Source organism: Mercenaria mercenaria, chromosome 1, assembly GCF_021730395.1.
Source record: "Mercenaria mercenaria strain notata chromosome 1, MADL_Memer_1, whole genome shotgun sequence".
Lineage (NCBI taxonomy): Eukaryota > Metazoa > Mollusca > Bivalvia > Venerida > Veneridae > Mercenaria > Mercenaria mercenaria.
In genome coordinates, this window is record NC_069361.1 from 65153257 (window position 1) to 65178346 (window position 25090).

General features: G+C 36.2%; 1 protein-coding gene across 1 annotated transcript in view; it reads right to left on the reverse strand.

The window, feature by feature from the left end:
* LOC123566034 (exportin-5-like) overlaps positions 1–25090 on the reverse strand; it is an 88926-nt gene that overhangs the window by 62124 nt on the left and 1712 nt on the right. The window contains exons 2-9 of the mRNA XM_053549677.1: positions 22500–22621; positions 19165–19237; positions 17309–17446; positions 16188–16370; positions 14255–14473; positions 11845–11921; positions 8502–8601; positions 6629–6718 (exon numbers count right to left, since the gene is read on the reverse strand). Coding sequence (XP_053405652.1) covers positions 6629–6718; positions 8502–8601; positions 11845–11921; positions 14255–14473; positions 16188–16370; positions 17309–17446; positions 19165–19237; positions 22500–22621 — 1002 coding nt within the window. The remainder of the gene's footprint in view (positions 1–6628; positions 6719–8501; positions 8602–11844; positions 11922–14254; positions 14474–16187; positions 16371–17308; positions 17447–19164; positions 19238–22499; positions 22622–25090) is intronic.

Sequence of the window (25090 nt, forward strand, 5' to 3'; positions counted from 1 at the left end):
GCTTCTATCGCAAAAATAAATTATATATCTTTGTATAAAAAATTTATAGATAATATTTTTTAACGGGGTGTTGGGGTGCGGGGGAACGGGAGAGGAAACAAATTTCACCTGTTGATTTAAATATTGATGGAAAATTAAAAATGAAAAACAAGAGGGTCTGATGACCCTGGATCGCCTCACCAGAGTAATATGTGCTACATGTTTCTAATGTCAAACAGAGATTTTAGGACATTTTTGGAAGATTTTATGTATGACGATGTACAATCAAGTAACCCTGGGACGGGCCAATTTTAACCCGGGGGTGTGATTTGAACAAAGTTTGTAAAGGTTTCTAGGAAAGTTACCAATATCAAATATTAAGATCTAGGCCTTCTGGTTATATTTAGCAAATTTGAAGATTTCCCTATCGTACATCATGTAACCCTTGGGGTGGGTCCATTTGACCATGGGGGGTCAAGATCTGAACACTCGCCTTTGTAGAGGTCACTTGGCAATGCTACATGTCAATATCTAGTCTAGGCCTTCTTGGTTTATTTTTAGAAAATTTTGAAGATTTTCGATGTTCAATCAAGTAACCCCTGGGGCGGGGGGGAGGCCAATTTTACCCGGGCGTCATGCTTTTAACAAGTTTGTAAAAGTCTATTTAGAATGATACATATCAAATATTTAAGATCTAGGCCTTCTGGGTTTATTTTTAGCAAATTTATGAAGATTCCCTATGTACAATTAAGTAACTCCTGGGGCTGGGTCATTTTGACCTGGGGGGGGTCAGATTTTAAAACCAGTATTTGTATAGGTCCACTAGCAATGCTACTGTCAAAATTATCTAAGCTCTAGGCCTTCTGGTCTATTTTTAGAAAAATTTTGAAGATTTTCTATGTCAATTCAAGTAACCCCATGGGGATGGGTCAATTTGACCCGGGGGTCATTGATTGAACAATTTTTGTAGAAGTCACTAGGCAAATGCTACCAAGTCAAATATCTAAGATCTAGGCTTCTAGTTTATTTTTAGGAAATTTTTAGAAGTTTTTTCCTATGTAAATCAAGTGACCCCTGGAGCGGGGTCAATTTTGACCCAGGGGTCATGATTTGAACAAATTTTGTAGAGGTTCATTAGGCAATGCTACTTGTGAAATACCTAAGCTCTGGGCCCTTCTGGTTTATTTTAAGAAAATTTTTAATGATTTTCCTAAGTAAATCAAGTGACCCCTGGGGCGGGTCAATTTTGACCCCAGTGTCATGTTGAAAAAATTTTGTAGAGGTCCACTAGGCAATGCTACATGTGAAAATAACTAAGCTCTAGGCCTTCTGGTTTATTTTTAGAAAATTTTGAAGTTTTTCCTAGGTAAATCAAGTGACCCCTGAAGCGGGGTCAAAATTGACCCCGGGGGGGTCTGATTTGAACAAATTTTGTAGAGGTCCACTAGGAAATGCTACATGTGAAATATCTAAGCTCTAGGCCTTCTGGTTTATTTTTAGAAATTTTTTGAAGATTTTCCTATGTAAAATAAAGTGCCCCCGGGGGGTCAGGGATTTGAACAAATTTTGTAGAGGTCTATTAGGTAATGAACACGTGAAATATCTAAGCTCTAGGCCTTCTGGTTTATTTTTAGAAAAATTTTTGAAGATTTTCCTATGTAAAATCAAGTGACCCATGGGGCGGGGTCAATTTTGACCCCGGGGTCATGATTTGAACAATTTTAGTAGAGGTCCACTAGGCAATGCTACAAGTCAAATATCTAAGCTCTAGGGCTTTGGTTTTTGAGAAGAAGATTTTTAAAGTTTTTCCTATGTAAAATCAAGTGACCCCGGGGGCAGGGTCAATTCTGCCCGCGGGGTCACCCGGGTGACCAAGGCAAGTGGGCGACCAGGTGGGGGGTGCGCAACTTCACATGTTTATAATAAATGTTCCAGAAAAGAATGAAAAAATTTTAATGAAATTCTGCCAAATGGAAAGTTTGTTATGTACAAATATGTGGATTTTTAGACAATTTTAAAGGGCAATAACTCTGCAGTTACAAAAAAAATCCCATGAATTGTGTGTGCACAAACCACTTATAGTGCTCTAAATTCTGTTAAAGTTTCATAGCTCAAGGTCAATATATCAAAAGTTATGATGCAGAAATTGCCATATTTATAGTACCTATATAGTTAACGCTAGAATTTCTAAGGGCCATAACCCCTGGTGTTACTTGGGCAATCTGACTGAAACTTAAACGGGCCGCAAGAACTCATAGTGGTGAACAAGTATATTAAGTTTTAAATAAATATTCCCAACCATTTCCTAGATATGGCTCCGGACGGACGGATGGAAAGACGGACGGTAGGACGGACGGACGGACAACGCCAAAACTATATCCATCCGACTTTCGTCGGGGGATAAAAATGTGCCCCTAGGGTGTAACAAGCTTATTCTTTGATTTGACTTGGTGACCTGGTTTTTGACCCCACATGACCCAGATAAAAATTTATACGACATTCTGACCAAGTTTCATGCACATCAAATGAACAAGAGTGTTAACACACTTTTCCTTTGATCTGATTGGGTGACCTAGTTTCTGACCCCATATGACCCAGTTTCAAACTTGGCCTAGATATCATCAAGATAAATATTCTGACCAAGTTTCATGAAGATGAGTCATAAATGGGGCCTCTAGGTTGTTTACAAGCTTGTCCTTTTATTTGACCTGATGACCTAAGGTTTTGACCCGACATGACTTAGGTTCTATCCAGTTCTAGAGATCATCAAGATAATAGTTCTATGCAAGTCTGTATAAAATTAAAGCATAAATGAAACCTCTATATGGCTGAAAAGGCCAAAATAGATTTTTTTGCCATTTTTAGGGGCAGTAACTCTAGAACCCATGATGGAATCTATATGGCTCCAAAAGCCAAAATAGCAAGTTCTGGACCTTTAAGGGGCCATAACTCTGGAACCCAAGATGGGATCTGGCAAGTTTTCAAAAGGAACCGATATATTATGCCAATACAAGCTGCGTGCATTAAAGTTTGATTAAAGTTGATTGCAAAATGTGGTATCTATCGTATTCACAAGCCAAAAATAGCAAATTTTGGCCCTTTAAGGGGCCATAACTCTGGAACCCATGATGGGATCTGGCCAGTTTTCGACAGGAACCTAGATATTATGCCCATACAAGTTGTGTGCAAGTTTGATTAAAATCAAATACAAAATGTGGTCTCTTATCATGTTCACAACGAAATTGTTGACAGACAGACGGACGGATGACGGGCGATCACAAAAGCTTGGGTGTGTGTGTGTATGTGTGTGGCAGCAGGATACTTAAGATGAAGAAACTAAATTAATTTTTTTTTGTTGGGGGGTGGGGGGGGGGGGGGGGTAAATGGCTGGGAGAGCAGGTGTAATGTAGATTGCTGCAGTGTGCACATCATCTCATCACTACCTGCCTATATTCCAAATTTCAAGTCAACACCTTTAATACTTTTTAAGTTATGCTGTGGACACAAAATATCATGGGCAGATTCGACCATTCTGTAACCTTGACCTCTGACCTACTACCTGGTTCACGCACTGCACATCATCACATTGCCACCTACCTACATTTCAAGTCTGAAGTCAATACGTTAAATGGTTAATAAGTTATGCTACAGACACAAAATATGACGGACAAATTTGACATTTAAGCTCAATTTGTGACCTTGACCTTTGACCTACAGACCCGACTGATGTGCCCTGCATACTGTCTCATCGCCACCTACCTACATGCCAAGATTGAAGTCAATACCTTGCATGTTTATTTAGTTATGCTCCAGACACAAAACGCCACCTATACGCCAAGTTAAGTCAATACCTTTAATGGTTACAAAGTTGTGCTCCGGACATGAATTAGGATAGCGGACAGATGCATGTGCCATCACATAATGTCCATTTTTTCAAAACTGGTGTATAAAAAGGCGCACAATTTTCACAAAATGTCAGCTTAATGTACCTTGCCCTGTGAGGTAATCTGATGATGACAAAGACATCTGTGGAGTATAAAAGCATTACGAGGGCTTGGTGCAAAACTATTGTATCTTGTTCTTTATCTATATAAATATAAACTTACAATAGTTTTGCACCAAGCCCCCGAAATTTAGGCTTATTAGTTTTACATGTAAAACTTTCATCAAAATTTTTACATTTTAAAGGAGTGTAATTTTAACAAGAGATCACAGAGTGATCTTGGTGCCCACCAGTGAGTCATTTTTTAATGTTCCAAATTTCAAGACTAGCTCAAAATCCTAAAAGTAGGTAACTAATAATTATAACTAATAATTAAACCCATACCCTAAACAAGAGAGATAAAACCATTAATGAGTTATATGAAATTATTATTTTTTTCTTATTATGATACAAAGAATGCACATATAATTACTTATATTATAACTAATAATTAAAACCAGATTTGAGTAGTAAACAAATTAATCATCAATCAACTAGGGTAGTCCATTCAGTGCTGAGGTGTAATAGGAAAATAATGAACAACTTGAATCATTATCTCATTAGTGTCTGCAAACTTTATGACCCTTCTAGGCCATAAAAAAGCAATTAACTACTTGGAGGGCCACTGGACATACATGCCATAATTTTTCCGGACCTTTCCGGGATTCTGAGTTAAAATTTCCGGGATTTTTACCCTTTGTCCGGGACATACACCGTGACATTAGTATTCATCTGTTTCATGCATAAATATCATAAAATTATATGCAGTTTCCGGAGATAAACATTGTTCCCTCTCTTAGGAATAATTTGTTGCAAATGTCGTCTAGCTTTCTAAGGGAGGTAAATTGGGTAATTTACGTCTATAGTTCGGCACGTGAATTGGTTGCGTTCCCGAGGTGAACTGAATTGGGAGACTTGCTATATACGAAGAATTAACCTGGTCATCGTGATTTAGAACCCAGCTTATTTGGTATCTTTTTAAAGCTTAAAAGTTTACCTAACCCATTAATAAAATGGAATCCTCAAGGAATTGAAATAAAATCTTGTAGACAAAATCGATATAAAATATTTCGGGTTGGGTCAATTTCAAGGATCGGCCAGCAAAGGCATTCTATAGTCAAAAGTTTAATTTAGAATATGTATGACAATCAATCTACATTTTGAAAGATTACAACCTTTTAAAATAATTATCGTTTAATTGACCGTTATCGGCCATTTCTTCCAATCAAGGCTACATGTAGCTTCACCGCTACGTGCTAACAAAAAACAAGATTTTCCGCTATTGTTCCTAATTTTAAAAATTATCATAAAACTGTTACTGATTGCATAAATTTGTCAATTCATAATCGGGTCATCAAAATAGCGGGACTGTAAATAAATCTGGGTCATCAAAAGATCGCAGTGCGCAATATGAGTGGTGATCGGAGCTAGCTTAATGAACATGTGTCCCGTGTGGGCATGAAACTGATTATCGGATAATTAGGAATAAACAGTGTGACATCGGTGACTGTTTATTGTGTTTTATTCATGTAAAATTCAACAATTTATAGGCCAAAAAACTAGTTTTTTGGGGGGTTATTTTTGTTTTTCTGTATTTTTAATTTTCCGGGACATTTCAACATTGTTCGGGACATCGGGACAAGTATGTGATTTCCGGGACAATCCCAGACAATCTGGGACGTATGACATGTATGCCACTGGATATAAGATTATATCAGAAATCAAAATAAGCAAAAGGCCATAACTCAGTCAAAAATTGTTGAACCAATCTGATTTTCAGGGGGACACAACTAAGGTACTAATGCATCATTCTGACAAAGTTTGGTCAAAATCCCCCAAGTAGTTTCTGAGGAGATGCAATAACGAGAAATTGTTAATGGATGGACAGACAGACGGACGCAGAGTGATTTGAATAGCTCACCATCTCATGATGGTGGGCTAAAAATTGGCTAAGTACAAATAGGTCATAATTTCATCAAAATAACAGCAAAAGTTAAGGAACCTTTGTCATTCAGTTGCTATCATCATGGTCATGAGGCACGTGAAGTTCCAGTAAGTTGTGATGTATAGTTACTGAGATACTATTTCAATGACAAAAGGACTTTCCTTAAACAAATGGACGACTTCACATGTAGAGTTCTACAACCCAAGCAATTTTTCATATCAACTTTGATGCGGAGTAGGTGATTTGATGTTAGTGATCTTAATCAGTATGCCATAGAGGCATCACTCTGCCATAGAGGCCCCTGTCAACCATATCTATACTTCATGGTGATTATGTGTATGATATTCCACTGGAATCCCTTTGAAAAATGTGGAACTAGTTAGCTCCAAGAACATTTTGCAGGCACCCCTTCCTTTGTACATCTCAGAAAAAATATACATGTCACACATATCAACACTTCATGTTTTATTAAAATCCCTTTAAATATGTGAAAGTAGTTCACTTCTTAAACTTCTGCACATTAACACTTTTTCTAGGAGCCTTTACTGCAAAAAGTTAACAAAGTGAACTACTTTCACATTTTTAAAGAGATTTCACTGAAACTTTATATACATTGTTATCTGTCTAGGATGTTGTGTACATGCAAGCACCTACCTGACTAGGATGTTGTGTACATGCAAGCACCTACCTGACTAGGATGTTGTGTACATGCAAGCACCTACCTGACTAGGATGTTTTGTACATGCCAGTAAAGCTTCTAAATATTTCTGGAAATTTGGCGGTTGGCTGACCTCAGGACTGGCTTCAGCACCCTGAAATTTTTGAAGGAGTTATTACCATTATTCTGTCATGGATGATTGCTGTGGTAGTTAAACAACAAAGGAAATCAAGTATTTTTTCATATTCTGCAATAACCGTAGGGCTTTTTCTAGGGTTCTGAAAAAAAGGCCCCTAATCAAATTGGGAATTTTAATGCAGTAAATTGTCAAAATTGGGGGGAAAAAACTATACACAAATCAAATGAATTACTAGTTCAAAGTACTCCTAGTGAATTTTGAGAATTTATATTTAAGTATCTTTTTCTGATTCCTGAAACTGAATATCTCTTCATATATCATGTTTAAACTTCTGTTAACTCTTACTGGTAGTAAGTTTTAACCACAAATATAAATGAGTTGTCCAAAAAGTTGTGTGTGTGTGTGTCTGGGTGAAAAAACCAGGTCGCGAAAATATGTGACATTTAATATAAATGTTTTGGGTACTTTATTCAATAAATAATAATATATCTATTTACTCTGAAAGGTTTTTACAAAATTATTATTGCAGAATCATATATTCAGTTCTTGCTAGGATGCGTACACTCATGTTTCTGAAATAATAACAGGCTGGTTTTTCCAATAATTTTTGTAAATTCTTTAAAAAAACTTGCTATCCAAGAATTTTCTTTGAATAATCAAAACGGATTTATTGAAAGATAGCAGAAAATATGTGGTTGGAGTAATTTTCATTTGGAAGACATCTCTTGCGTGAAAGTGATAACTCATATTTGAAAGCTAGCACTTACAGATAAAGACAGCTCTTGTTTGTTGAAAGAGATAGCAGATGACTTAAAAGAGCTAGCAATGTTTTAAAGCTAGTTTTATAGGTTAAAGTGCTAGCACTTAATCTTAATTTGAAAAAGACAGCTTAAGATATTCACTTTTCCAAATACAGGGTCTTATGGTAAGGGAAGCTGTTGTTATTTTCCCCACCTTATCAATTAAAAAAGAGCTATCTCATAAGAGTTAAAAGCTAGCAATTTAAGACAAAGTGATATCCCATTCTATTTAAATGATAACTCTATAATAGTAATAGGCAGATAGCTCTTTTGGTTTAAGGGCTAGCAGTTTTGCATTACAAGGTATCTCCTATATTTTAATAAATATCTATTTAACTTAGAGACAGAACACTTTCGCTAAGACAGACATCTAAAATCAGTAGCTATCTGTGTATGTTAACCCTTAGCCTGCTAAATTTCTATTATGGACTGGTCCATCTTTCAATTTGGGCAGTACCATTTATCATTTGAAGGGGTGTTTACTAAAAATTTACTGACTGAATAGCGAACAGTGCAGACCATGATCAGACTGCACGGATGTGCAGGCTGATCTTGGTCTGCACTGGTCGCAAAGGCAGAATCACTTGCCGCCAGCAGGCTAAGGGTTAAAGAGGTATCTTTATAGTAAACTGAGATATCAGTCAAACTACATACTGAGATCTCTATTTCAAAGAATGATATCTCTCTAAAAAAAGAGATTTGTCACAGAACAGAGAAAGCTCTTTTCGAATTCAGTTATTTCACAAATTAAAATGATACCACTTGAAAATAAACTTTTCCTTTACTGAATAAGCATTAAAACAGCTTGCTAGTCTTTCAGAGCTATTATCCTGTATCAACCAGGATCATAAAATTATTTGCAGACCAATCTTTGAATGCAACCTTGCCATTGGTCCAATTCAAAACTGTGCTCAGACACAGCCAATCAAATGCTTGATTTTCTGACTGGTATCCAAACTCAGCTCTTTATAACCTAGTAAAAAGGACCTGGTACATACCCAAAGAGCACAAAGCTGTCTCCCAAGTTCCACCAAGATCTGACAACACTTTTGTAGCACCTTGTAAAAATGTTCATCTTTAGATCCCTTCTCAGCTGTACTATAATATAAAACACTTTGGGGGTAAATACTGCAGTAACTGGTTCTGGAATGCCTTTTTAATAGCACATGTACACATGTACTGAGAATCAGTCAAAATTTCCATGCCCATTTACAGGATTAAAATTCGATATATATGCCTGTTTCTCGTCGATTCGAGCTTTCTCATCGATTCGAGCCCTTTTGTTTTAGTAAAATTCATGCTCATGTAGCATGTTCTTCCATCAGAAACTTCTGTCATTTACATTTTAAAATGCCTTGGAAAATATAAGTCCTGAAACCACTGAAAAATTGAGTAAATACCTGTTTTAATATTTTGCCTCAAAAATTGCTTATTTCAAAAGGAAATTACACAGTGGGTAATATTGTGAGCCCAAATTTCAAATTAAAAGCATCCTGAGCATAATTCTACTGTTGTAACAAGTGAACAAGAATTCAATCTTGATAGAAATTTGCTTTATGGAAATAGACTGTGCAAACATTAACACTTATTGACCTACAAAACAAAGGGCTCGAATCGATTTGAAAGTTTTAAACTGATGTGGAGTTCGACCTCCTTCAGTCTCGTGCAAAAAAGTACATATAAAAGATGATAACATTGTAATTCTTAGTGTCCATTGTTAAATGCAAATATTTTTGTAACAACAAACAAAAATTATTTAACTGAACAGGTTTACAAAAATATGCACACCCCTAAAAGATTTAAGAGGCTCGTATCAAGGAGAAAGCAGCATATATACAAAATGTAACACCAGATAAAGCTAGAAATGGAAGAGCACTGCTGCTCTAATGGTCATCGTACAGATGGATACTATTTAGTGACCTTTAACCTAATAGTTGCCTTCCATGTAGCAGACATGGCATCTTCATGTAAAATAGTAGGATACCATTTAGTGACCCTTAACCTAAAACCTAAAAGACATATATAAACCATCTCTCAGATGGCAGACAAGGCACCTTCAAGTAATATAGTAGGATATTATTTAGTGACCCTAAACTTAAAAACAAATACAGAGCTTCCCCCTGGTCATAGACATAGCACATTCATATAACATAGTAGGATATTATTTAGTGGCCCTAACCCTAAAAGACCTTTGAAAGTACATGGCACCTTCATACAAGAGGGCCATGATGGCCCTATATCGCTCACCTGTTATCACTGCACTTGAAGCCAAGAAGGTCCTCAGAAAAAATATCTAAGTCCAAAGGACAGTAACAACAAAGGGAAGAAATTTAATCGAAAAGAAAAAAAAATTCTTACAAGGTACAGATATGTCAAAATACACCTAAAAATTGGAGGTACCATCCATATTGTACCACAGAAAAGTGGTCTCGGTTTTTCCCTGCAGCCAATAATAAAAAAGTTACTAAAAATAAGCTATTTATAGTAACGTAAAAGGGAAGTAATTAAAAAAAAATATTGTAAGTGAACAAAAGAAAGAAGGATCTGCCAAATAAATCTGTTGACATAAATGAAATTTCTGATCAGTATCTTCATTAGGTACGGAGATATACCCATTTTAATTTGAAATAAAGGGAGGTAATTTGACATAAAATCAGTCCATAGTTATCTACCCTGATTGGCACAGTCCAACTAATGACAATAATGAAATTTCAAATAAGTCCTATAAGTACTAACTGATATAAATCCATTTTGATTACAATCAGGGGAGGTAATCAGATATAAAAATAACTCTAGAACCTACAATTGGATCTAATTTGTTATGGAATCCAAGATTTATTGTTGTTGAAGATATTTTGGAAGTTTGTATCAAATAAAACCATAAATGAAGTCTCTATATGGCTGCAAAAACCAAAATAGCCAATTTTGAACCTTTAAGGGGCCATAACTCTGGAACCAATGATGGAATCTGGCCAGTTCAAGAAAGGAACCAAGATCCTGTGGTGATACAAGTTGTGTGCAAGTTTGGTTAAAATCAAATCATAAATGAAATTGCTATTGTGCAGACAAGGTAAAAATAGCTAAATCTGGCCCTTTCAGGGGCCATAACTCTGGAACCCATTATAGGATCTGGCCGGTTCGACAAAAGAACCAAGATCTTATGGTGACACAAGTTTTATGCAAGTTTGATTCAATTCAAATCATAAATGAAGCTGCTATTGTGCAGACAAGGTCAAAATAGCTAATTCTGGCCCTTTCAGGGGCCATCACTCTGTAACCCATAACGGAATCTCGCCAGTTCAAGAAAGGAACCAAGATCTTATGGTGATACAAGTTATGTGCAAGTTTGGTTAAAATAAAATCATAAATGAAGCTGCTATTGTGCAGACAAGGTCAAAATAGCTAATTTTGGCCCTTTCAGGGGCCATAACTCTGGAACCCATAAAGGAATCTGGCCAGTTCAAGAAAGGAACCAAGATCTTATGGTGATACAAGTTGTGTGCCAGTTTGGTAAACATCAAATCATAAATAAAGCTGCTATTGTGCAGACAAGGTCAAAATAGCTAATTTTGGCCCTTTCAAGGGCCATAACTCTGGAACCCATCATGGCATTTCGCCAGTTCAAGAAAGGAACCAAGATCTTATGGTAATACAAGTTGTGTGCCAGTTTGGTAAACATCAAATCATAAATAAAGCTGCTATTATGCAGACAAGATCAAAATAGTTAATTTTGACCCTTTCAGGGGCCATAACTCTGGAACCCATAATGGGATCTGGCCAGTTCAAGAAAGGAACTGAGATCTTATGGTGATACAAGTTGTGTGCAAGTTTGGTTAAAATAAAATCATAAATGAAACCACTATCGTGCAGACAAGAAATTGTTGATGGACGGACGGACTGACAACGGACGACGGACAAAGGGTGATCACAAAAGCTCACCTTGTCACTATGTGACAGGTGAGCTAATAAAACAGTAGGATATTTAGTAACCCTTAACATAAAAGACTTAGAGCTGCACCCAGACACTAGGAATGGCACCTTCTTATAAACTAGTAGGATATCATTTAGTAACCCTTAACCTAAAAGACTTACAGAGCTGCCTCAGAGACAGCAGACATGGCACTTTCATATAAAATAGTAAGATATCATTTAGTAACCCGTAACCTAAAAGACTTACATAGCTGCCTCCCAGATAGAAGACATGGCACCTTCATGAAATATACGGAATTTATAGGTTATTTTAACCTAGAAGACTTGCATAGCAGCATCAAAGCTAACATACATGACAGCTTCACGAAATATAAGGAGACTATATAAGTTACTTTAACCAAGAAAACTTACATAGCTGCCTCCCAGATTGTTGACATGGCACCTTCATGAAATAATATCAGCAGTGGCTTTCTATCTTCTATCTTGCCCTTCAATAAAAAAGAATAAAACATTTCGACAGGCTTATAAAAATTTACTTTACATCAACAGAGACTAATACATATATAAAGGAATTACATCCTTGATTAATAAAAAATGACTGCCAATTAAATTTTGCAATATGTAAATTTCATTGAAAATTCACTTGGAAAAGATTTTGGTTATTTTTTAAATGCCAATCACATCGCATTTTTGGGGTGCGTATGTAAAGTTTTGATATTCAGTAAGAGCCGTAGAGAAAATGTTTCAAATATCCATAATTAAATCTGTTAAGAACTGGTGATTTACACATGTACTATTGTACATCACTCAGACCTCGTGATATTTCAGTACACTGACAACTTATATTGTATACCACTAAGAAATGGTAACTTCTCTGTACAACACCCAGAACTGGTTATTAAAACTGTACAATACTCAGAACTGGTTATTAAAACTGTACAACACTCAGACCTGGTGAACTGAACCATACATTGCTTAGAACTGGTGATTTACACTGCACAAAACTCAGAACTGGCAATTTAAACTTTAAACCACTCAGAACTGGTGATTCAGAACTGTACACCACTCAGAACTGGTGATTTAAACTTTATACCACCCAGAACAGGTAATTTATACTGTGCAATGTTCAGATTTGGTAATTCATATGGAACTGGTGATTTACACTGCACACCACTCAGAACTTGCGACTTCAACTTTATACCACTCAGAACTGGTGATTTAGAACTGGCAATTGAAATTGTATCATGTTCAGAACTGGTAATTTACACTATACAATGCTCAGAACCGGTAATTTACACTGTACAATGCTCAGAACCGGTAATTTACACTGTACAATGCTCAGAACCGGTAATTTACACTGTACAATGCTCAGAACCAGTAATTTACACTGTACAATGCTCAGAACTGGTAATTTACACTGTACAATGCTCAGAACCGGTAATTTACACTCTACAATGCTCAGAACTGGTAATTTACACTCTACAATGCTCAGAACTGGTAATTTACAATACACAATGCTCAGAACTGGTAATTTACAATATACAATGCTCAGAACTGGTAAATTATACTTTACAGAGCTCAGAACTGGTAATTTAAACGGTACCCACTCGGAACTGGTGACTTACACAGCACACCACTCAGAACTGGTGATTAATGTTATAAACCCCTCAGGATTTGGTAATGTACACTACTTAAAACTAATAATATTTCTGTGCATGATTTATGTGGTAGACTCAGATTTGCAGAATGATACCACACATACTAAGATATGAGGATCTGTCTGGTTTTGGTTTCACACCAAGGAAGCAAAGTAATGTTGAGATAGTCTGATGGTGCAATTCCAAATGACACTCAAATAAATGTAAATATAATTTTCTTATGTTAGTACAATATTTGACCCCAGCGACCTTTGGTGTACCTGACCATTAACCACAGGATGCATACCCATCATCAAAACCAATCCTTATGTTACATATGATAATAACAGGAGGCTGTAGTTAAGAAGATTTAGTGAAATGGAGAAGCTTGCCATGAAAGTTTAACCTGAAAGCAATAGTGACTGACACTTGTTCAAGGATGTACAATATTCCATCTTCTTTTTCAAATAGTCAAGCTTTAAATTTAGCACCACCTCGGTAGTCTAGTGGTAGAGCCTTCACTTTGTTTGTTTGTTTGTTTTGGGTTTTAACGCCGTTTTTCAACAGTATTTCAGTCATGTAACAGCGGGCAGTTAACCTAACCAGTGTTCTTGGATTCTGTACCAGTACAAACCTGTTCTCCGCAAGTAACTGCCAACTTCCCCACATGAACCAGAGGTGGAGGACTAATGATTTCAGACACAATGTCGTTTATCAAATAGTCACGGAGAACATACGCCCCGCCCGAGGATCGAACTCACGACCCCGCGATCCGTAGACCAACGCTCTTACCTACTGAGCTAAGCGGGCGGGGCCTTCACTTTGAGTGCAGGAGGTCATGGGTTTGCGTCATACCAAAGGCATGAGAAATGACACTAGAAGCTTCCTCACTTGGCGCTCAGCATAAAGAGGACAGCGCTAACACTGGTCAGCCCAGTGTCAGTATAATGTGACTGGATAGGGTATCATGCCATATATGTACAGGATCATATTCCAGTGAAGCTAGTCATTGTGCTCACTGCTACAAGAAATAACCATCCTCTATGAGACTGTAAAATTGTTGGAAAAGACACCCAAACAGGTACAAAATGTTTACATTTAACAAAATCTTTAAACAAGAAGCTGGTAAAATCATTATATATCATCTTAAGTATTTATAAATATTTTAAATATTGAAATCATACCCTTCTGCTAACTATAGTATAGAGGCATTCTGCTGCAGGAAGTTGAAGGGTTGTATGACTCAGCAGTAGACACAACATCTGTAGAAGCAGACTGTCTTTAATGATCACATGACTCATTGGGACCCAGTCTACGTAACCATTCAAGGTCATCAAGGTCTCCTCACTGACCTTCAAGTGGCACTGAGCAATTTTCCGGCTTTCTTCAGACCCAGAGTTCATCTGCCATTTGAAAGAATGAAAAATATATTAGAAATGTAACGAAATATAGTGTGAAAATTACAGATTTGTGGTCATTTCATTATTTTTTTCAAAATACTTCTGCCCATCAACCCCTTCAAGAAAGTACATCTATTTCACATTATCAACCTACTTTCAACAGCTTCTGTCTTTCAGCAACATCTTGTATCAATGGACTATGAAAATACTATGAATGCTTTGGCTAAGCTGAATAACAAGAGCTGTCATAGGAGACAGTGTGCTCAACTATTTTGATGCTGGATAGTAAAACTGGCACATCTGAGGAAGCTGGAGCTGTCACTAGAGTTAATGACTCCAATAAGAATCAAGGTATTGGACAATAGCTTGAGTCTGTGTCGAAAGTATTAAGAGTGATAAAGAACATTAAATAAGTATAATTCTAAGCAAAAACGGGGGTAATTCATGAAGTATTGGTACAAGAGTGATTTTTGCACCATGTGCCATATGATGTGGGTGATGATGTGGAAAAACAACTTCAAATTTGAATGAAATCCATGTAGTGATAAATGAGATATAGTGAAAGTGCATCAAAATTAACCCGAAAGTCTAAGTAAAGTGGGGGGGGGGCATAATTCATAAAATATTGGTACCAGAGTTATGGACCTAGTGTCATATGATGTGGGTGATAAGGTGGAACAACTATTTTTTAAGTTTGAAGCAAATCCATTTAGTAATAACTGAAATAGAGTAAAAGTGCATCAAAACTTTAACCTGAAATTCTAAGTAAAAAGGGGAGATAATTCATGAAATATTGGTACCAGAGTTATGGACCTTGTGTCATATGATGTGGGTGATAAGGTGGAACAATTGTTTTAAGTTTGAATCAAATCCATTAATTCTGGTAATAACTGAGATAGAGTGAAAGTGCATCAAAACTTTAACCTGAAATTCCAAGTAAAAAGGGCAAAAAAATCATAAAATATTGGTGCAAGAGTCATGGCCCTTGTGCCATATGATGTGGGTGATGATGAGGAATAACTATTTTAAGCTTGAAACAAATCCATCAAGTAATTACAGAGATAAAGTGAACGATATCTCACCTTCAAACATTGCTATGTGTGCAACTGTATAAGGGCAAATAAACAAGTTTATACAAGTATAAGCTTTTTCAAATACAGCCAGCCAAGCATTTATATTTAAATATCATTTTTTGTTTTTGACAATAAATGCGAACAATGCTAACTTGATTAAAGAATATATTTTGTTTGTTTTTGGGTTAATGCCTTTTTTCAACAGTATTTCAGTTACGTTATGGCAAGTTATTAACCAAACTAGTGTTTCTGGATTCTGTACCAGTACAAACCTGTTTTCCGCAAGTAACTGCATACTTCCCCATATGAAACAGAGGTGGAGGACAAATGACTTCAGACACAATGTATATTATCAAATTGTCACAGAGAACATACATCTCGCCCAGTGGTCAAACTCATGACCTGGCAATCCATAGATCCACGCTTTCCATATTGAGCTAAAAAGCAGGCTTTGATTACAGAATATATAATGAATATAGTTTCTGGTTTGAATTGTGAAAGTTGACTGTAAAGTTCAGCAACAGTAAAGGGAGGACCCTTAAGGTTTTATTTCCTGCATTGGCAAAGTACTTACTTTCCATAATCTGGAAGGAACTAGGTAAACATATTCTAAAATTTTCCGCCGAGTATGCATAATAACTTACCAAAGTGTCCCCTTTCTTCGTATGTTCTTCCAGCAGGTTCAGAAACAACTCTATCAGTTCCCCAGCATTCACATTCAAAGCATTGACAAGTTCTCGCCGTCTCTGGTGCTGCATGTTTTGGAAGATGATAATGTCCTCCACAAGCCTCAGAAATACTTTCAGTACCAGCTCTGTCTGGGTAGGCTACAAAAAACATAATACTGTATGACTCATTTCCAACAACACTTGCAGGAAACAACACTTGCAGGAAACAATATTTGCAGGAAACAACACTTGCTTTAACCCAACATATCACACAGAGTCCTGCATTATCATTATATGAGCCATGCCATGGGAAAACCAACATAGTGGGTATGCAACCAGCATGGATCCAGACCAGCCTGTGCATCCACGCAGTCTGGTCAGGATCCATGCTGTTCGCTATTAGTTTCTCGAATTCCATTAGGTTTGAAAGCAAACAGCATGGATCCTGACCAGACTGCGCAGATGTGCAGGCTGGTCTGGATCCATGCTGGTCGCAAACCAACTATGTTGGTTTTCCCATGGCGCAGCTCATTTATGACAGTTATACAAACATTTAGTAATGTTCTAAAAAAACATTTACAAAAACTGTGAAGCAAGATTTATCAGAATAGCGGGTCAGAGGATTACGTGAAAACAGGCATTTATATGCAGGATTTACCACTGTTTTCTTTGGACACTCTGACAGTTATCTGAGACATTTACACAATAAACTATTTAATGACATGTCTAAAATTATATTAAAAGGAAAACAAAGTTAGCTTTGTGTAAAAGCTAGTCAGCCGCCCGTAAAAAGGAACCAACTTGCATTTTGAGAGAGTCTCCTTAGGTTTATATATTGCAATAGCTGGTTCTCAGCTTGACATTGCATTTGCAATTGCGCGCACAGAAAGCAAGGTGAAAACAGCCTCCATGGGATCTGAAGGCTTCAGTCTTTTTGTTGCTTTTAAAGAAAAAACTTCTACTGTAATACCAACCTGTTGAGAATGGCCGGAATTATTTACAAACTGAGAGATGAGAGCAAACGAGGTCTAAGTACATATAAATAAAGAAACCAATAGACTTTTTTTTTCACTTTCATCCTTCAAAAAGATATTTACCCCTTGTAAACATAGCCTATACAGATCTGGCATCAGTGAAGGCCACAGGTTTGGCCAGTCGTGTTTTAATATTTCCACGACAATTCGAGAAACTGCATCTTTGATATGAGGTTGCTCTTCCAGTATTCCAGACGTTCCCTAGACAAAAAAATTCAAACACATATGTTAACTATCATTAAAATATAATTTAAAACGTAAAAAAAATTGAAACAAGAGGGCCATGATGGCCCTGTATCACTCACCTGACCTATTGACCTAAAGATCATCTAGATTAACATTCTGACCAAGTTTCCTTAAAATATGGTCATAAATGTGGTCTCTAAAGTGTTAACTAGCTTTTCCTTCGATTTGACCCGTTGACCTAGTTTTTGACCCAACATGACCCAGACTTGACTTTGGCCTAAAGATCATCAAGATTAACATTCTGACAAAGTTTCATGAAGATACAGTCATAAATGTGGCCTCTAGAGTGTTAACAAGCTTTTCCTTTGATTTGACCTAGTGACCTAGTTTTGAATCCCACCTGATCCAGATTTGAACTTGACCTATCAATCATTAAGATCAACATTCTGACCAAGTTTCATTTAGATATGGTCATAAATGTGGCCTCTACAGTGTTAACAAGCTTTTCCTCTGATTTGACCTGGTGACCTAGTTTTTGATCCTACATGACCCAGATTTAAACTGGACCTTGACACCATCAAGATTAACATTCTGACCAAGATTCATGAAGATACAGTCATAAATGTGGCCTCTACAATGTTAACAAGCTTTTCCTTTGATTTGACCTGGTGACCTAGTTTTTGACCCCAGATGATCCAATATTGAACTCGTCCAAGATTTTAATGAGGGTAACATTCTGACCAAGTTTCATTAATATTGGGTCAAAATTGTGACCTCTAGAGTGTTAACAAGCTTTTCCTTTGATTTGACCTGGTGACCTAGTTTTTGACCCCAAATGACCCAATATCGAACTTGTCCAATATTTTATTAAGAGTAACATTCTGAACAAGTTTCATTAAAACTGGGCCAAAGTTGTGACCTCTAGAGTGTTAACAAGCTTTTCCTTTGATTTGACCTGGTGACCTAGTTTTTGACCCAGATGACCCAATATTGAACTCGTCCAAGATTTTATTGAGGGTAACATTCTGACCAAGTTACAATAAGATTGGGCCAAAATTGTGACCTCTAGAGTGTTAACAGTCAAATTGTTGACGACGGACGACTGACGACGGACGACGACGGACACAGGGTGATCACAAAAGCTCACCTTTGAGCACTTCGTGCTCAGGTGAGCTAAAAAGTGAGAAAAACAATTACTATATATGTAATTGATAAAACAGATTTCACACAGGGATGTTTTCCTCTCATCTTTGACAATGAATACAGACTGTATAAAGTCATAATAATTTATGGCAGTAAGTCCCAAAATGCAAAATTATTTAAAAATGCCAAAAATCACACTGACATTTCTCGAAGCTTTTACACTACTTTAGCTATTATAGGGACTTGTTAATAGCATGTTTCTGGTGTCAGTTCATTTTGACAAGGTACATGTTTCAGATCATTTACTCACAGTCATGCACATTGCCATTATAAGAAAGCCTAAATTATTGCAAAATTCCTAATAATCAATATATACTGACAAAATATTTCCATCAATTACTAAGGATTTTGTAACAATTTGTCAGAGGGCAGGTAGGAAATTATGTTGCTCATGTGGAATGTGTTGAAACTGCAGCAATTTCAAAGTCTCAAATACATGTACAACTGACTTGCAGTTACATTTGCCACTGCATAATATCCATGCTTTCTTTTATTAGAATACCACTTCAAAATAATATGAAAAACTATACTTTTTCTATCAGAGTCAAAGAACTGGCTTTCAACAAATCTTTTTCTTCTACCGTCAATTTTGTCCATCTGTACCTACAAAACATAACATAAATATCTTTTATGAAATCTTGAAAAAAGAAAAAATATTCAGCATAAACACCATTTTTCTACAGTATTTCAGTTATGTAATGACAGGTAGTGTTCCTGGATTCTGTACCAGCACAAACCTGTTCTCTCCAAGGATCTGCCAACTTCCCCACATGAATCAGAGGTGGAGGATGAATGATTTCACACAAAATGTCTTTTATCAAACCATCACAGAGAACATACACCCCGCCCGGAAAACTGGTCTTACAGTTATATGTGATTTTACAAATCCATAGGGCTGAAAAATATTGGTATTATACATTTCGATAATGGCATTTTCTTCCTCCTTTAACAGGGGCAATAATTCAACAACACAATTCAAAAGTACCATATTTTCCCCCAGATTTTAGTATGCAACAAGAGCTGTCAGTGGACAGCGCGCTCGACTATTCTCAATGCTTGATAGTATAATATAAGCAATGAGTAAAACTTAAACATTACAATAAGCATATTCTAAGTCGAAAAGGGGCCATAATTCAGTCAAATGCTTGATAGAGTTGCCTCCTCCTTTTTACAGACTGGGGTCATGATGGTAAACAAGTATGCAAAATATGAAAGCAATATCTCAATGGACTTTGAAAATATTTGGGGTGGTACGCAAACTTTACATTTATTCTAAGTTGAAAAGGGGCCATAATTCAGTCAAAATGCTTGATAGAGTTGCCTCCTCCTTTTTACAGACCGGGGTCATGATGGTAAACAAGTATGCAAAATATAAAATCACTATCTCAATGGACTTTGAAAATTTTTGGGGTGGTACGCAAACTCTAACATTTGTGTGACGCTCACGCCGACGCCGGGCGAATAGGATAGCTCCCCTATTCTTCGAATAGTCGAGCTAAAAATGTACAGTCTTAAAACAAAACAAAAGAAGCAAACTCATCGCCTGTGTAAAATGGCAGGCTAAAAATGGGCTCAAGTAAATGCAAGTTATTACTGAGCCAATGTTTTGTGAATTTTTACAGAACTAAATTCTTGTGTATCATTTTTATAAACTAGAATGTGTCCGTAGGACACAGGGTGTGCCCCCCACTGGTACATTTGTTACTAATAATTCAAATGTTTGCAGTCTTAAGGGGGTAATATAGCCTAAACTAACATTTTATGAAAAGGATTCAGTATTCTAGGCCATATACTTATTGAGCTATGAGTATCACAAACAAAAAATCCACTACTTTGCTATTTCAAGGGCCGTAACTCTGTTATAAGCACTAAAATTCTCAAGAAGAATTCCAAGTATGCAAGGTCACATCATGATAAAGACTCAAGCAAAGTTTCATGAATTTACATTAAATGCTTTTTGAGCTAGGCACATTATTAGGTGAAAATGTGCATTTTTGACTATTTCAGGGGCCATAACTTAAAAATTAGGGGGTGGAGCCTGCCAAAAAATAAGAGGTGTGCAAGTTTATATCATGATAAAGACTCATGCAAGTTTTCATCCATTTATATCATATAATTTTTTAGCTTATCGCATCACAATGTGAAAATGTGCATTTTTGAGTCGGCTAAAGGCTGAAGCCTTTTGACGAGTCCTTGCTATCCAACGATTCTCTAAATGGACCGAATAACATGTGAAGGGATGTAGTTCCATTAGATTTCTCAAATTTCAAACAGTTCACTGCATGAATGAAGTTAAGTTGTGTCAATTCCCTTTGCTATGACCAATATACGATGTAATCTGTCATATTTATGACTTGTAATTGTGCAATTCTCGAATGTAACTCATTAAGCATAAATGTGCATTTTAAGAATTGCGCAGGCTTACAAAGCTTGGGTAACATCCAGCGAAAGACAAAAAATAGTTCCAGCAGGGCTCCAGATAAGATGCGTATTAGCGTAAATTACGTATAGAAATAATGCAAATACGCATGTCGAATAATTTCTAAGCGTATAAAAACGTATATAAAATTACAGAAACGCACACAATGCTTTTTTAAAAACAAAATCTGGATCGTCTGGATGCGTTAGGTAACATAGCCGATCAGCCTTAATTATCCCACATTGAACGTAAACACGCATCGTATGATTTCTATAAACTTTGCGTGGGTTGAATTTTGCAGTCAGTAAACGGATAAATTATCGGAAGAAGAAGCTGTTACTGGTTTGTTTAGTTACTACTGATATTAAAAATGATTTTAATTCTTATTTTTCGAGAAATAAACAAATCGGCGAAACATTAAATTGTATTTTCTTGTAGTTTTTGAAATCGAAAGTAGATCATCTATGTTTGGCGAAACAAAACAACTTTTTTATGAAAAGATTTAAATAAGAGGTAATTTAACCGTAAACTTCAATGTCAGATACTGCCAATTGCTGCTAAATGTCTTCTATCATCACAATTTGTAAAATATATTGTTCAAACTGGAGAAAAGTGTAATCGTATCCGGATATAATATTTTGGGTAAATATCGAGCTGTGTTATGACATTTTAAGAAAAAAAACTAAAAACAAACTGAAACTGGTAGACTATACTGTCAGTACATCAATCATTAGCCGACTCAGGCCATTCAGGCCTTTGATTAACTATTTTTGGGGCAATAAATCTGGAAATGGGGGGCGGAGGCAGACAAAAAATAGGAGGTGCGCAAGTTCATATTATGATAAAGACTCATGCAAGGTTTCATCGGTTTATATGACATACTTTTTGAGTTAGACGCGTCACAAGGTGAAAATGTGCATTTTTAACTATTTAAGGGGCCATAACTCTGGAAATAGGGGGCGGCCCCAGATGAAAAATAGGACGTGCACAAGTTCATATCATGATAAACACTCATTAATAACTCAAAGCATTCCAAAAATTACAAAATACACTGCTAGGACTGATTTTGTCAGAGGAATAACAGTGACAGCACTGACAGGTCACTGATTTAAAATGTAGATCATCCAGCCTAAAACTTTCACTCACCAAAAAAAATTGTAAGGTTTGATATCTCATTTTGCAATTATCTAATGGTTACGGTGTATGCCACTCAACCTGGGGATAATTAGTTAAAGCCCCACTAGGGTCACAAACATGCCTCTTCATCTGACACCAGTACTGGTTTTTCCAGGAAGTGGACTCTTGACAGGTTCTTATAAGCACAACCAGCTAAAATTTATTTAGTATAAGCAAAGTTGCAGTTTCAAATTTTCCCCTGCAAGTTCACATGTAATCAAGCTCACGATTGTAAACTGTTCTGATACAAAATTTGTTCCATTCACAAACCTGATGACATGTTGCAGTAATTGCAAGCCAAAGTGACGTATGATATGGGGATGTACTCTCTCAGATAATGTTAATCCACATGGTATACAATATGGGGAATTCTCCTTGAATTCTTCACATATCTGAAAAATAACAAGATTAACAACAATTTATTATAACTTTTGCTCATTAAGAAAAAAAATTCCAACCACAGCCTATTTATATTTTTCCTTTTTCCACCCACATATTTACAGTAAATATCTACAAATCAAGAAGTTTTGCGATTGTTTACAGGTGAGATGAACCGTGATGTTTTTCTGTCAAACCACTGTGTAACTACGTCATCGGAAACACCAATTAATTGAAAATGAGGTCAAAACAAAAATGGCGTCAAAATAGGTGTGCGTAAAATTACAGGGTACGACAATACTTGAAAATGATGACAGACATCTTATAAAATCCTGTAACAGACAAACTTCCAACTAAACCCGACACTATTCCAAAATATGATTAGCAAGGTGCAACTACATTGTGCGACATTAACCCTCGGGCTATGAAAAATTCTGAGGAATTAATTTACTGAAAACGATCATTGCAAAGATCCACATTTTGCTAAGTTTCCTCATCAGCAGACCATGTTTACATTTACACCGGTTCTGTGCATTTCACACTTTTGTAAAATCTACCTCAGCTGCAAGGGAGTTAACTGGGGTACCCGAGAGATGACAACGACTTTTGCGCGCTGAGAATGAATCAGTTGAAATATTTCGCTGTGGCACAGCCAGGAAAGGCATTCAAAAGGCCTACAGCAACGTCAGCAACAGCAGAAAAAAAAGAAAAAAAAATATGAGAAAGAGGTCCATTTTTTGGGAATAGTTCTTCTTTCTGTCACCATTGCCCTATTTATCGAAAACAATAGTACTCGAACTGAATTTAAATTCGGATAAATTTGTTTCTGCAAATTCGCACAGTTTGAATCCATTTTATTTCCAGGTCTACTGTGTATAAAAAAATCTAATCCAATATATATTTTTGCCAAGCTATTTCTAGTCTACAAACATGACAAAGCTGCTTTTGATCTTGTTTCATGAGTCTGTGTCCTTCACTTTCTGCACAATTTTATGAACACTTTTTCAAATTAAAATATGAAAACGACGACAACTTGTTGAATCTGTAAAGATGTACCCAGTATTGATCATGAACAGTATGCTATATATTGACTAGTATATATATATAAATATATATATAAAGATATACAGTATGTTCCACTTAATTTCATATCGGTTAATCGCATATCCCGGATATTCGCATAGGAACTTGAAGCACCGATCGATCCCTACATAATTACCTTTAAAGATTTTCGTATAATTGCATTGAATTTTTAATCCGTCCCGCTTAATTGCATAAAACATTTGGCTAAAAGTCCACTAATTTGGTCGCAAACAGCGATAAAAATGATCAAAAGATGCCGAAAATTTACTGTGAATTGTGAATTACTCTAGCCGATCAGCTGTTTCACGTCGCCTAGGTGACAATCGGTGTGTGACATTAGAAGTGGAGATCAAAGCTGTATAGTTCCCCCCCCCCCCCCCCCCCCCCCCCGAGATTTTCGTGGCATTACGACATGTTTTCATGCCATGTTGCACATCACTGTTTGATCGTACCGCCTCGGTTCTTAAGTGCTTAGAAGTAGATATAGTGTTGTAACAATCAATAAAAAAGCTTCTTTTTAATTTGTTAAAGCGAATGTGCAATATCCCGTACAAACTGACAGGTAAACGTGTCAAACTATAATAGCGGATTTCTTACCCCTGTGACCTATTTGCCCTCAAGGAAATTACAAAATGGTTTGAGAAGAATATCTTATTATAAAGTGTTGTGCCAAAAAATACATGTACAAAGATTCATTCAAAAGTTATTAAAAATACGCAACAACATTATTTTTGTTTTTTAACCGCATTTTCTATGTACGTTCACAAGGACGCGTAACAGAAATCTGTGCAAAAATCGTTTTACTTCATATTTTTAAATTGCTGCTGCCTTTTCATTATTTAAGATTTTTCTATTCTGTTTTTTGAACTTTCTGGTCAAAAGTCTGAATTTTCACCCATAGTTTGTATCATCTATTTACTTTTAGAAAGTAATAAGTATTTAGGATTGCACTGTTTGAAATTTTGCAAGTAATTTTCAGGGGTCACACTGGGAATTTTTTTCTCTGAGCCACTGCTTTTTCCAAAGATAAAATTATGAGGCCAACAACAGCGAAGCGCATAGCATTGACGTTCTTGTAGGATTACATTATATGTACCAAAGTATACTCATACTACTCAAGAAATTAATGTAGTTATAACATATTTCTTAGTAACCCTTTAAAAAGCTATTTAGAAAAATCAATTTGTGTTAATTTCTAAAATTATCATTTTTATAAACATCTCCCATTTAATAAAAAAATTCTGAAAATCACATTTAAAATAAAGATGTCAAAAAAGAAAAAAAAATGTTTTAAAAAAAACAATGTCTTATTTTGCACATAATTTGCCTTCAAGTGGGTGGGGTCCGATGCCTTCGCATGTTTTATTCTTGAAAAACACTTCAAAATAAGAGCTCCTTTT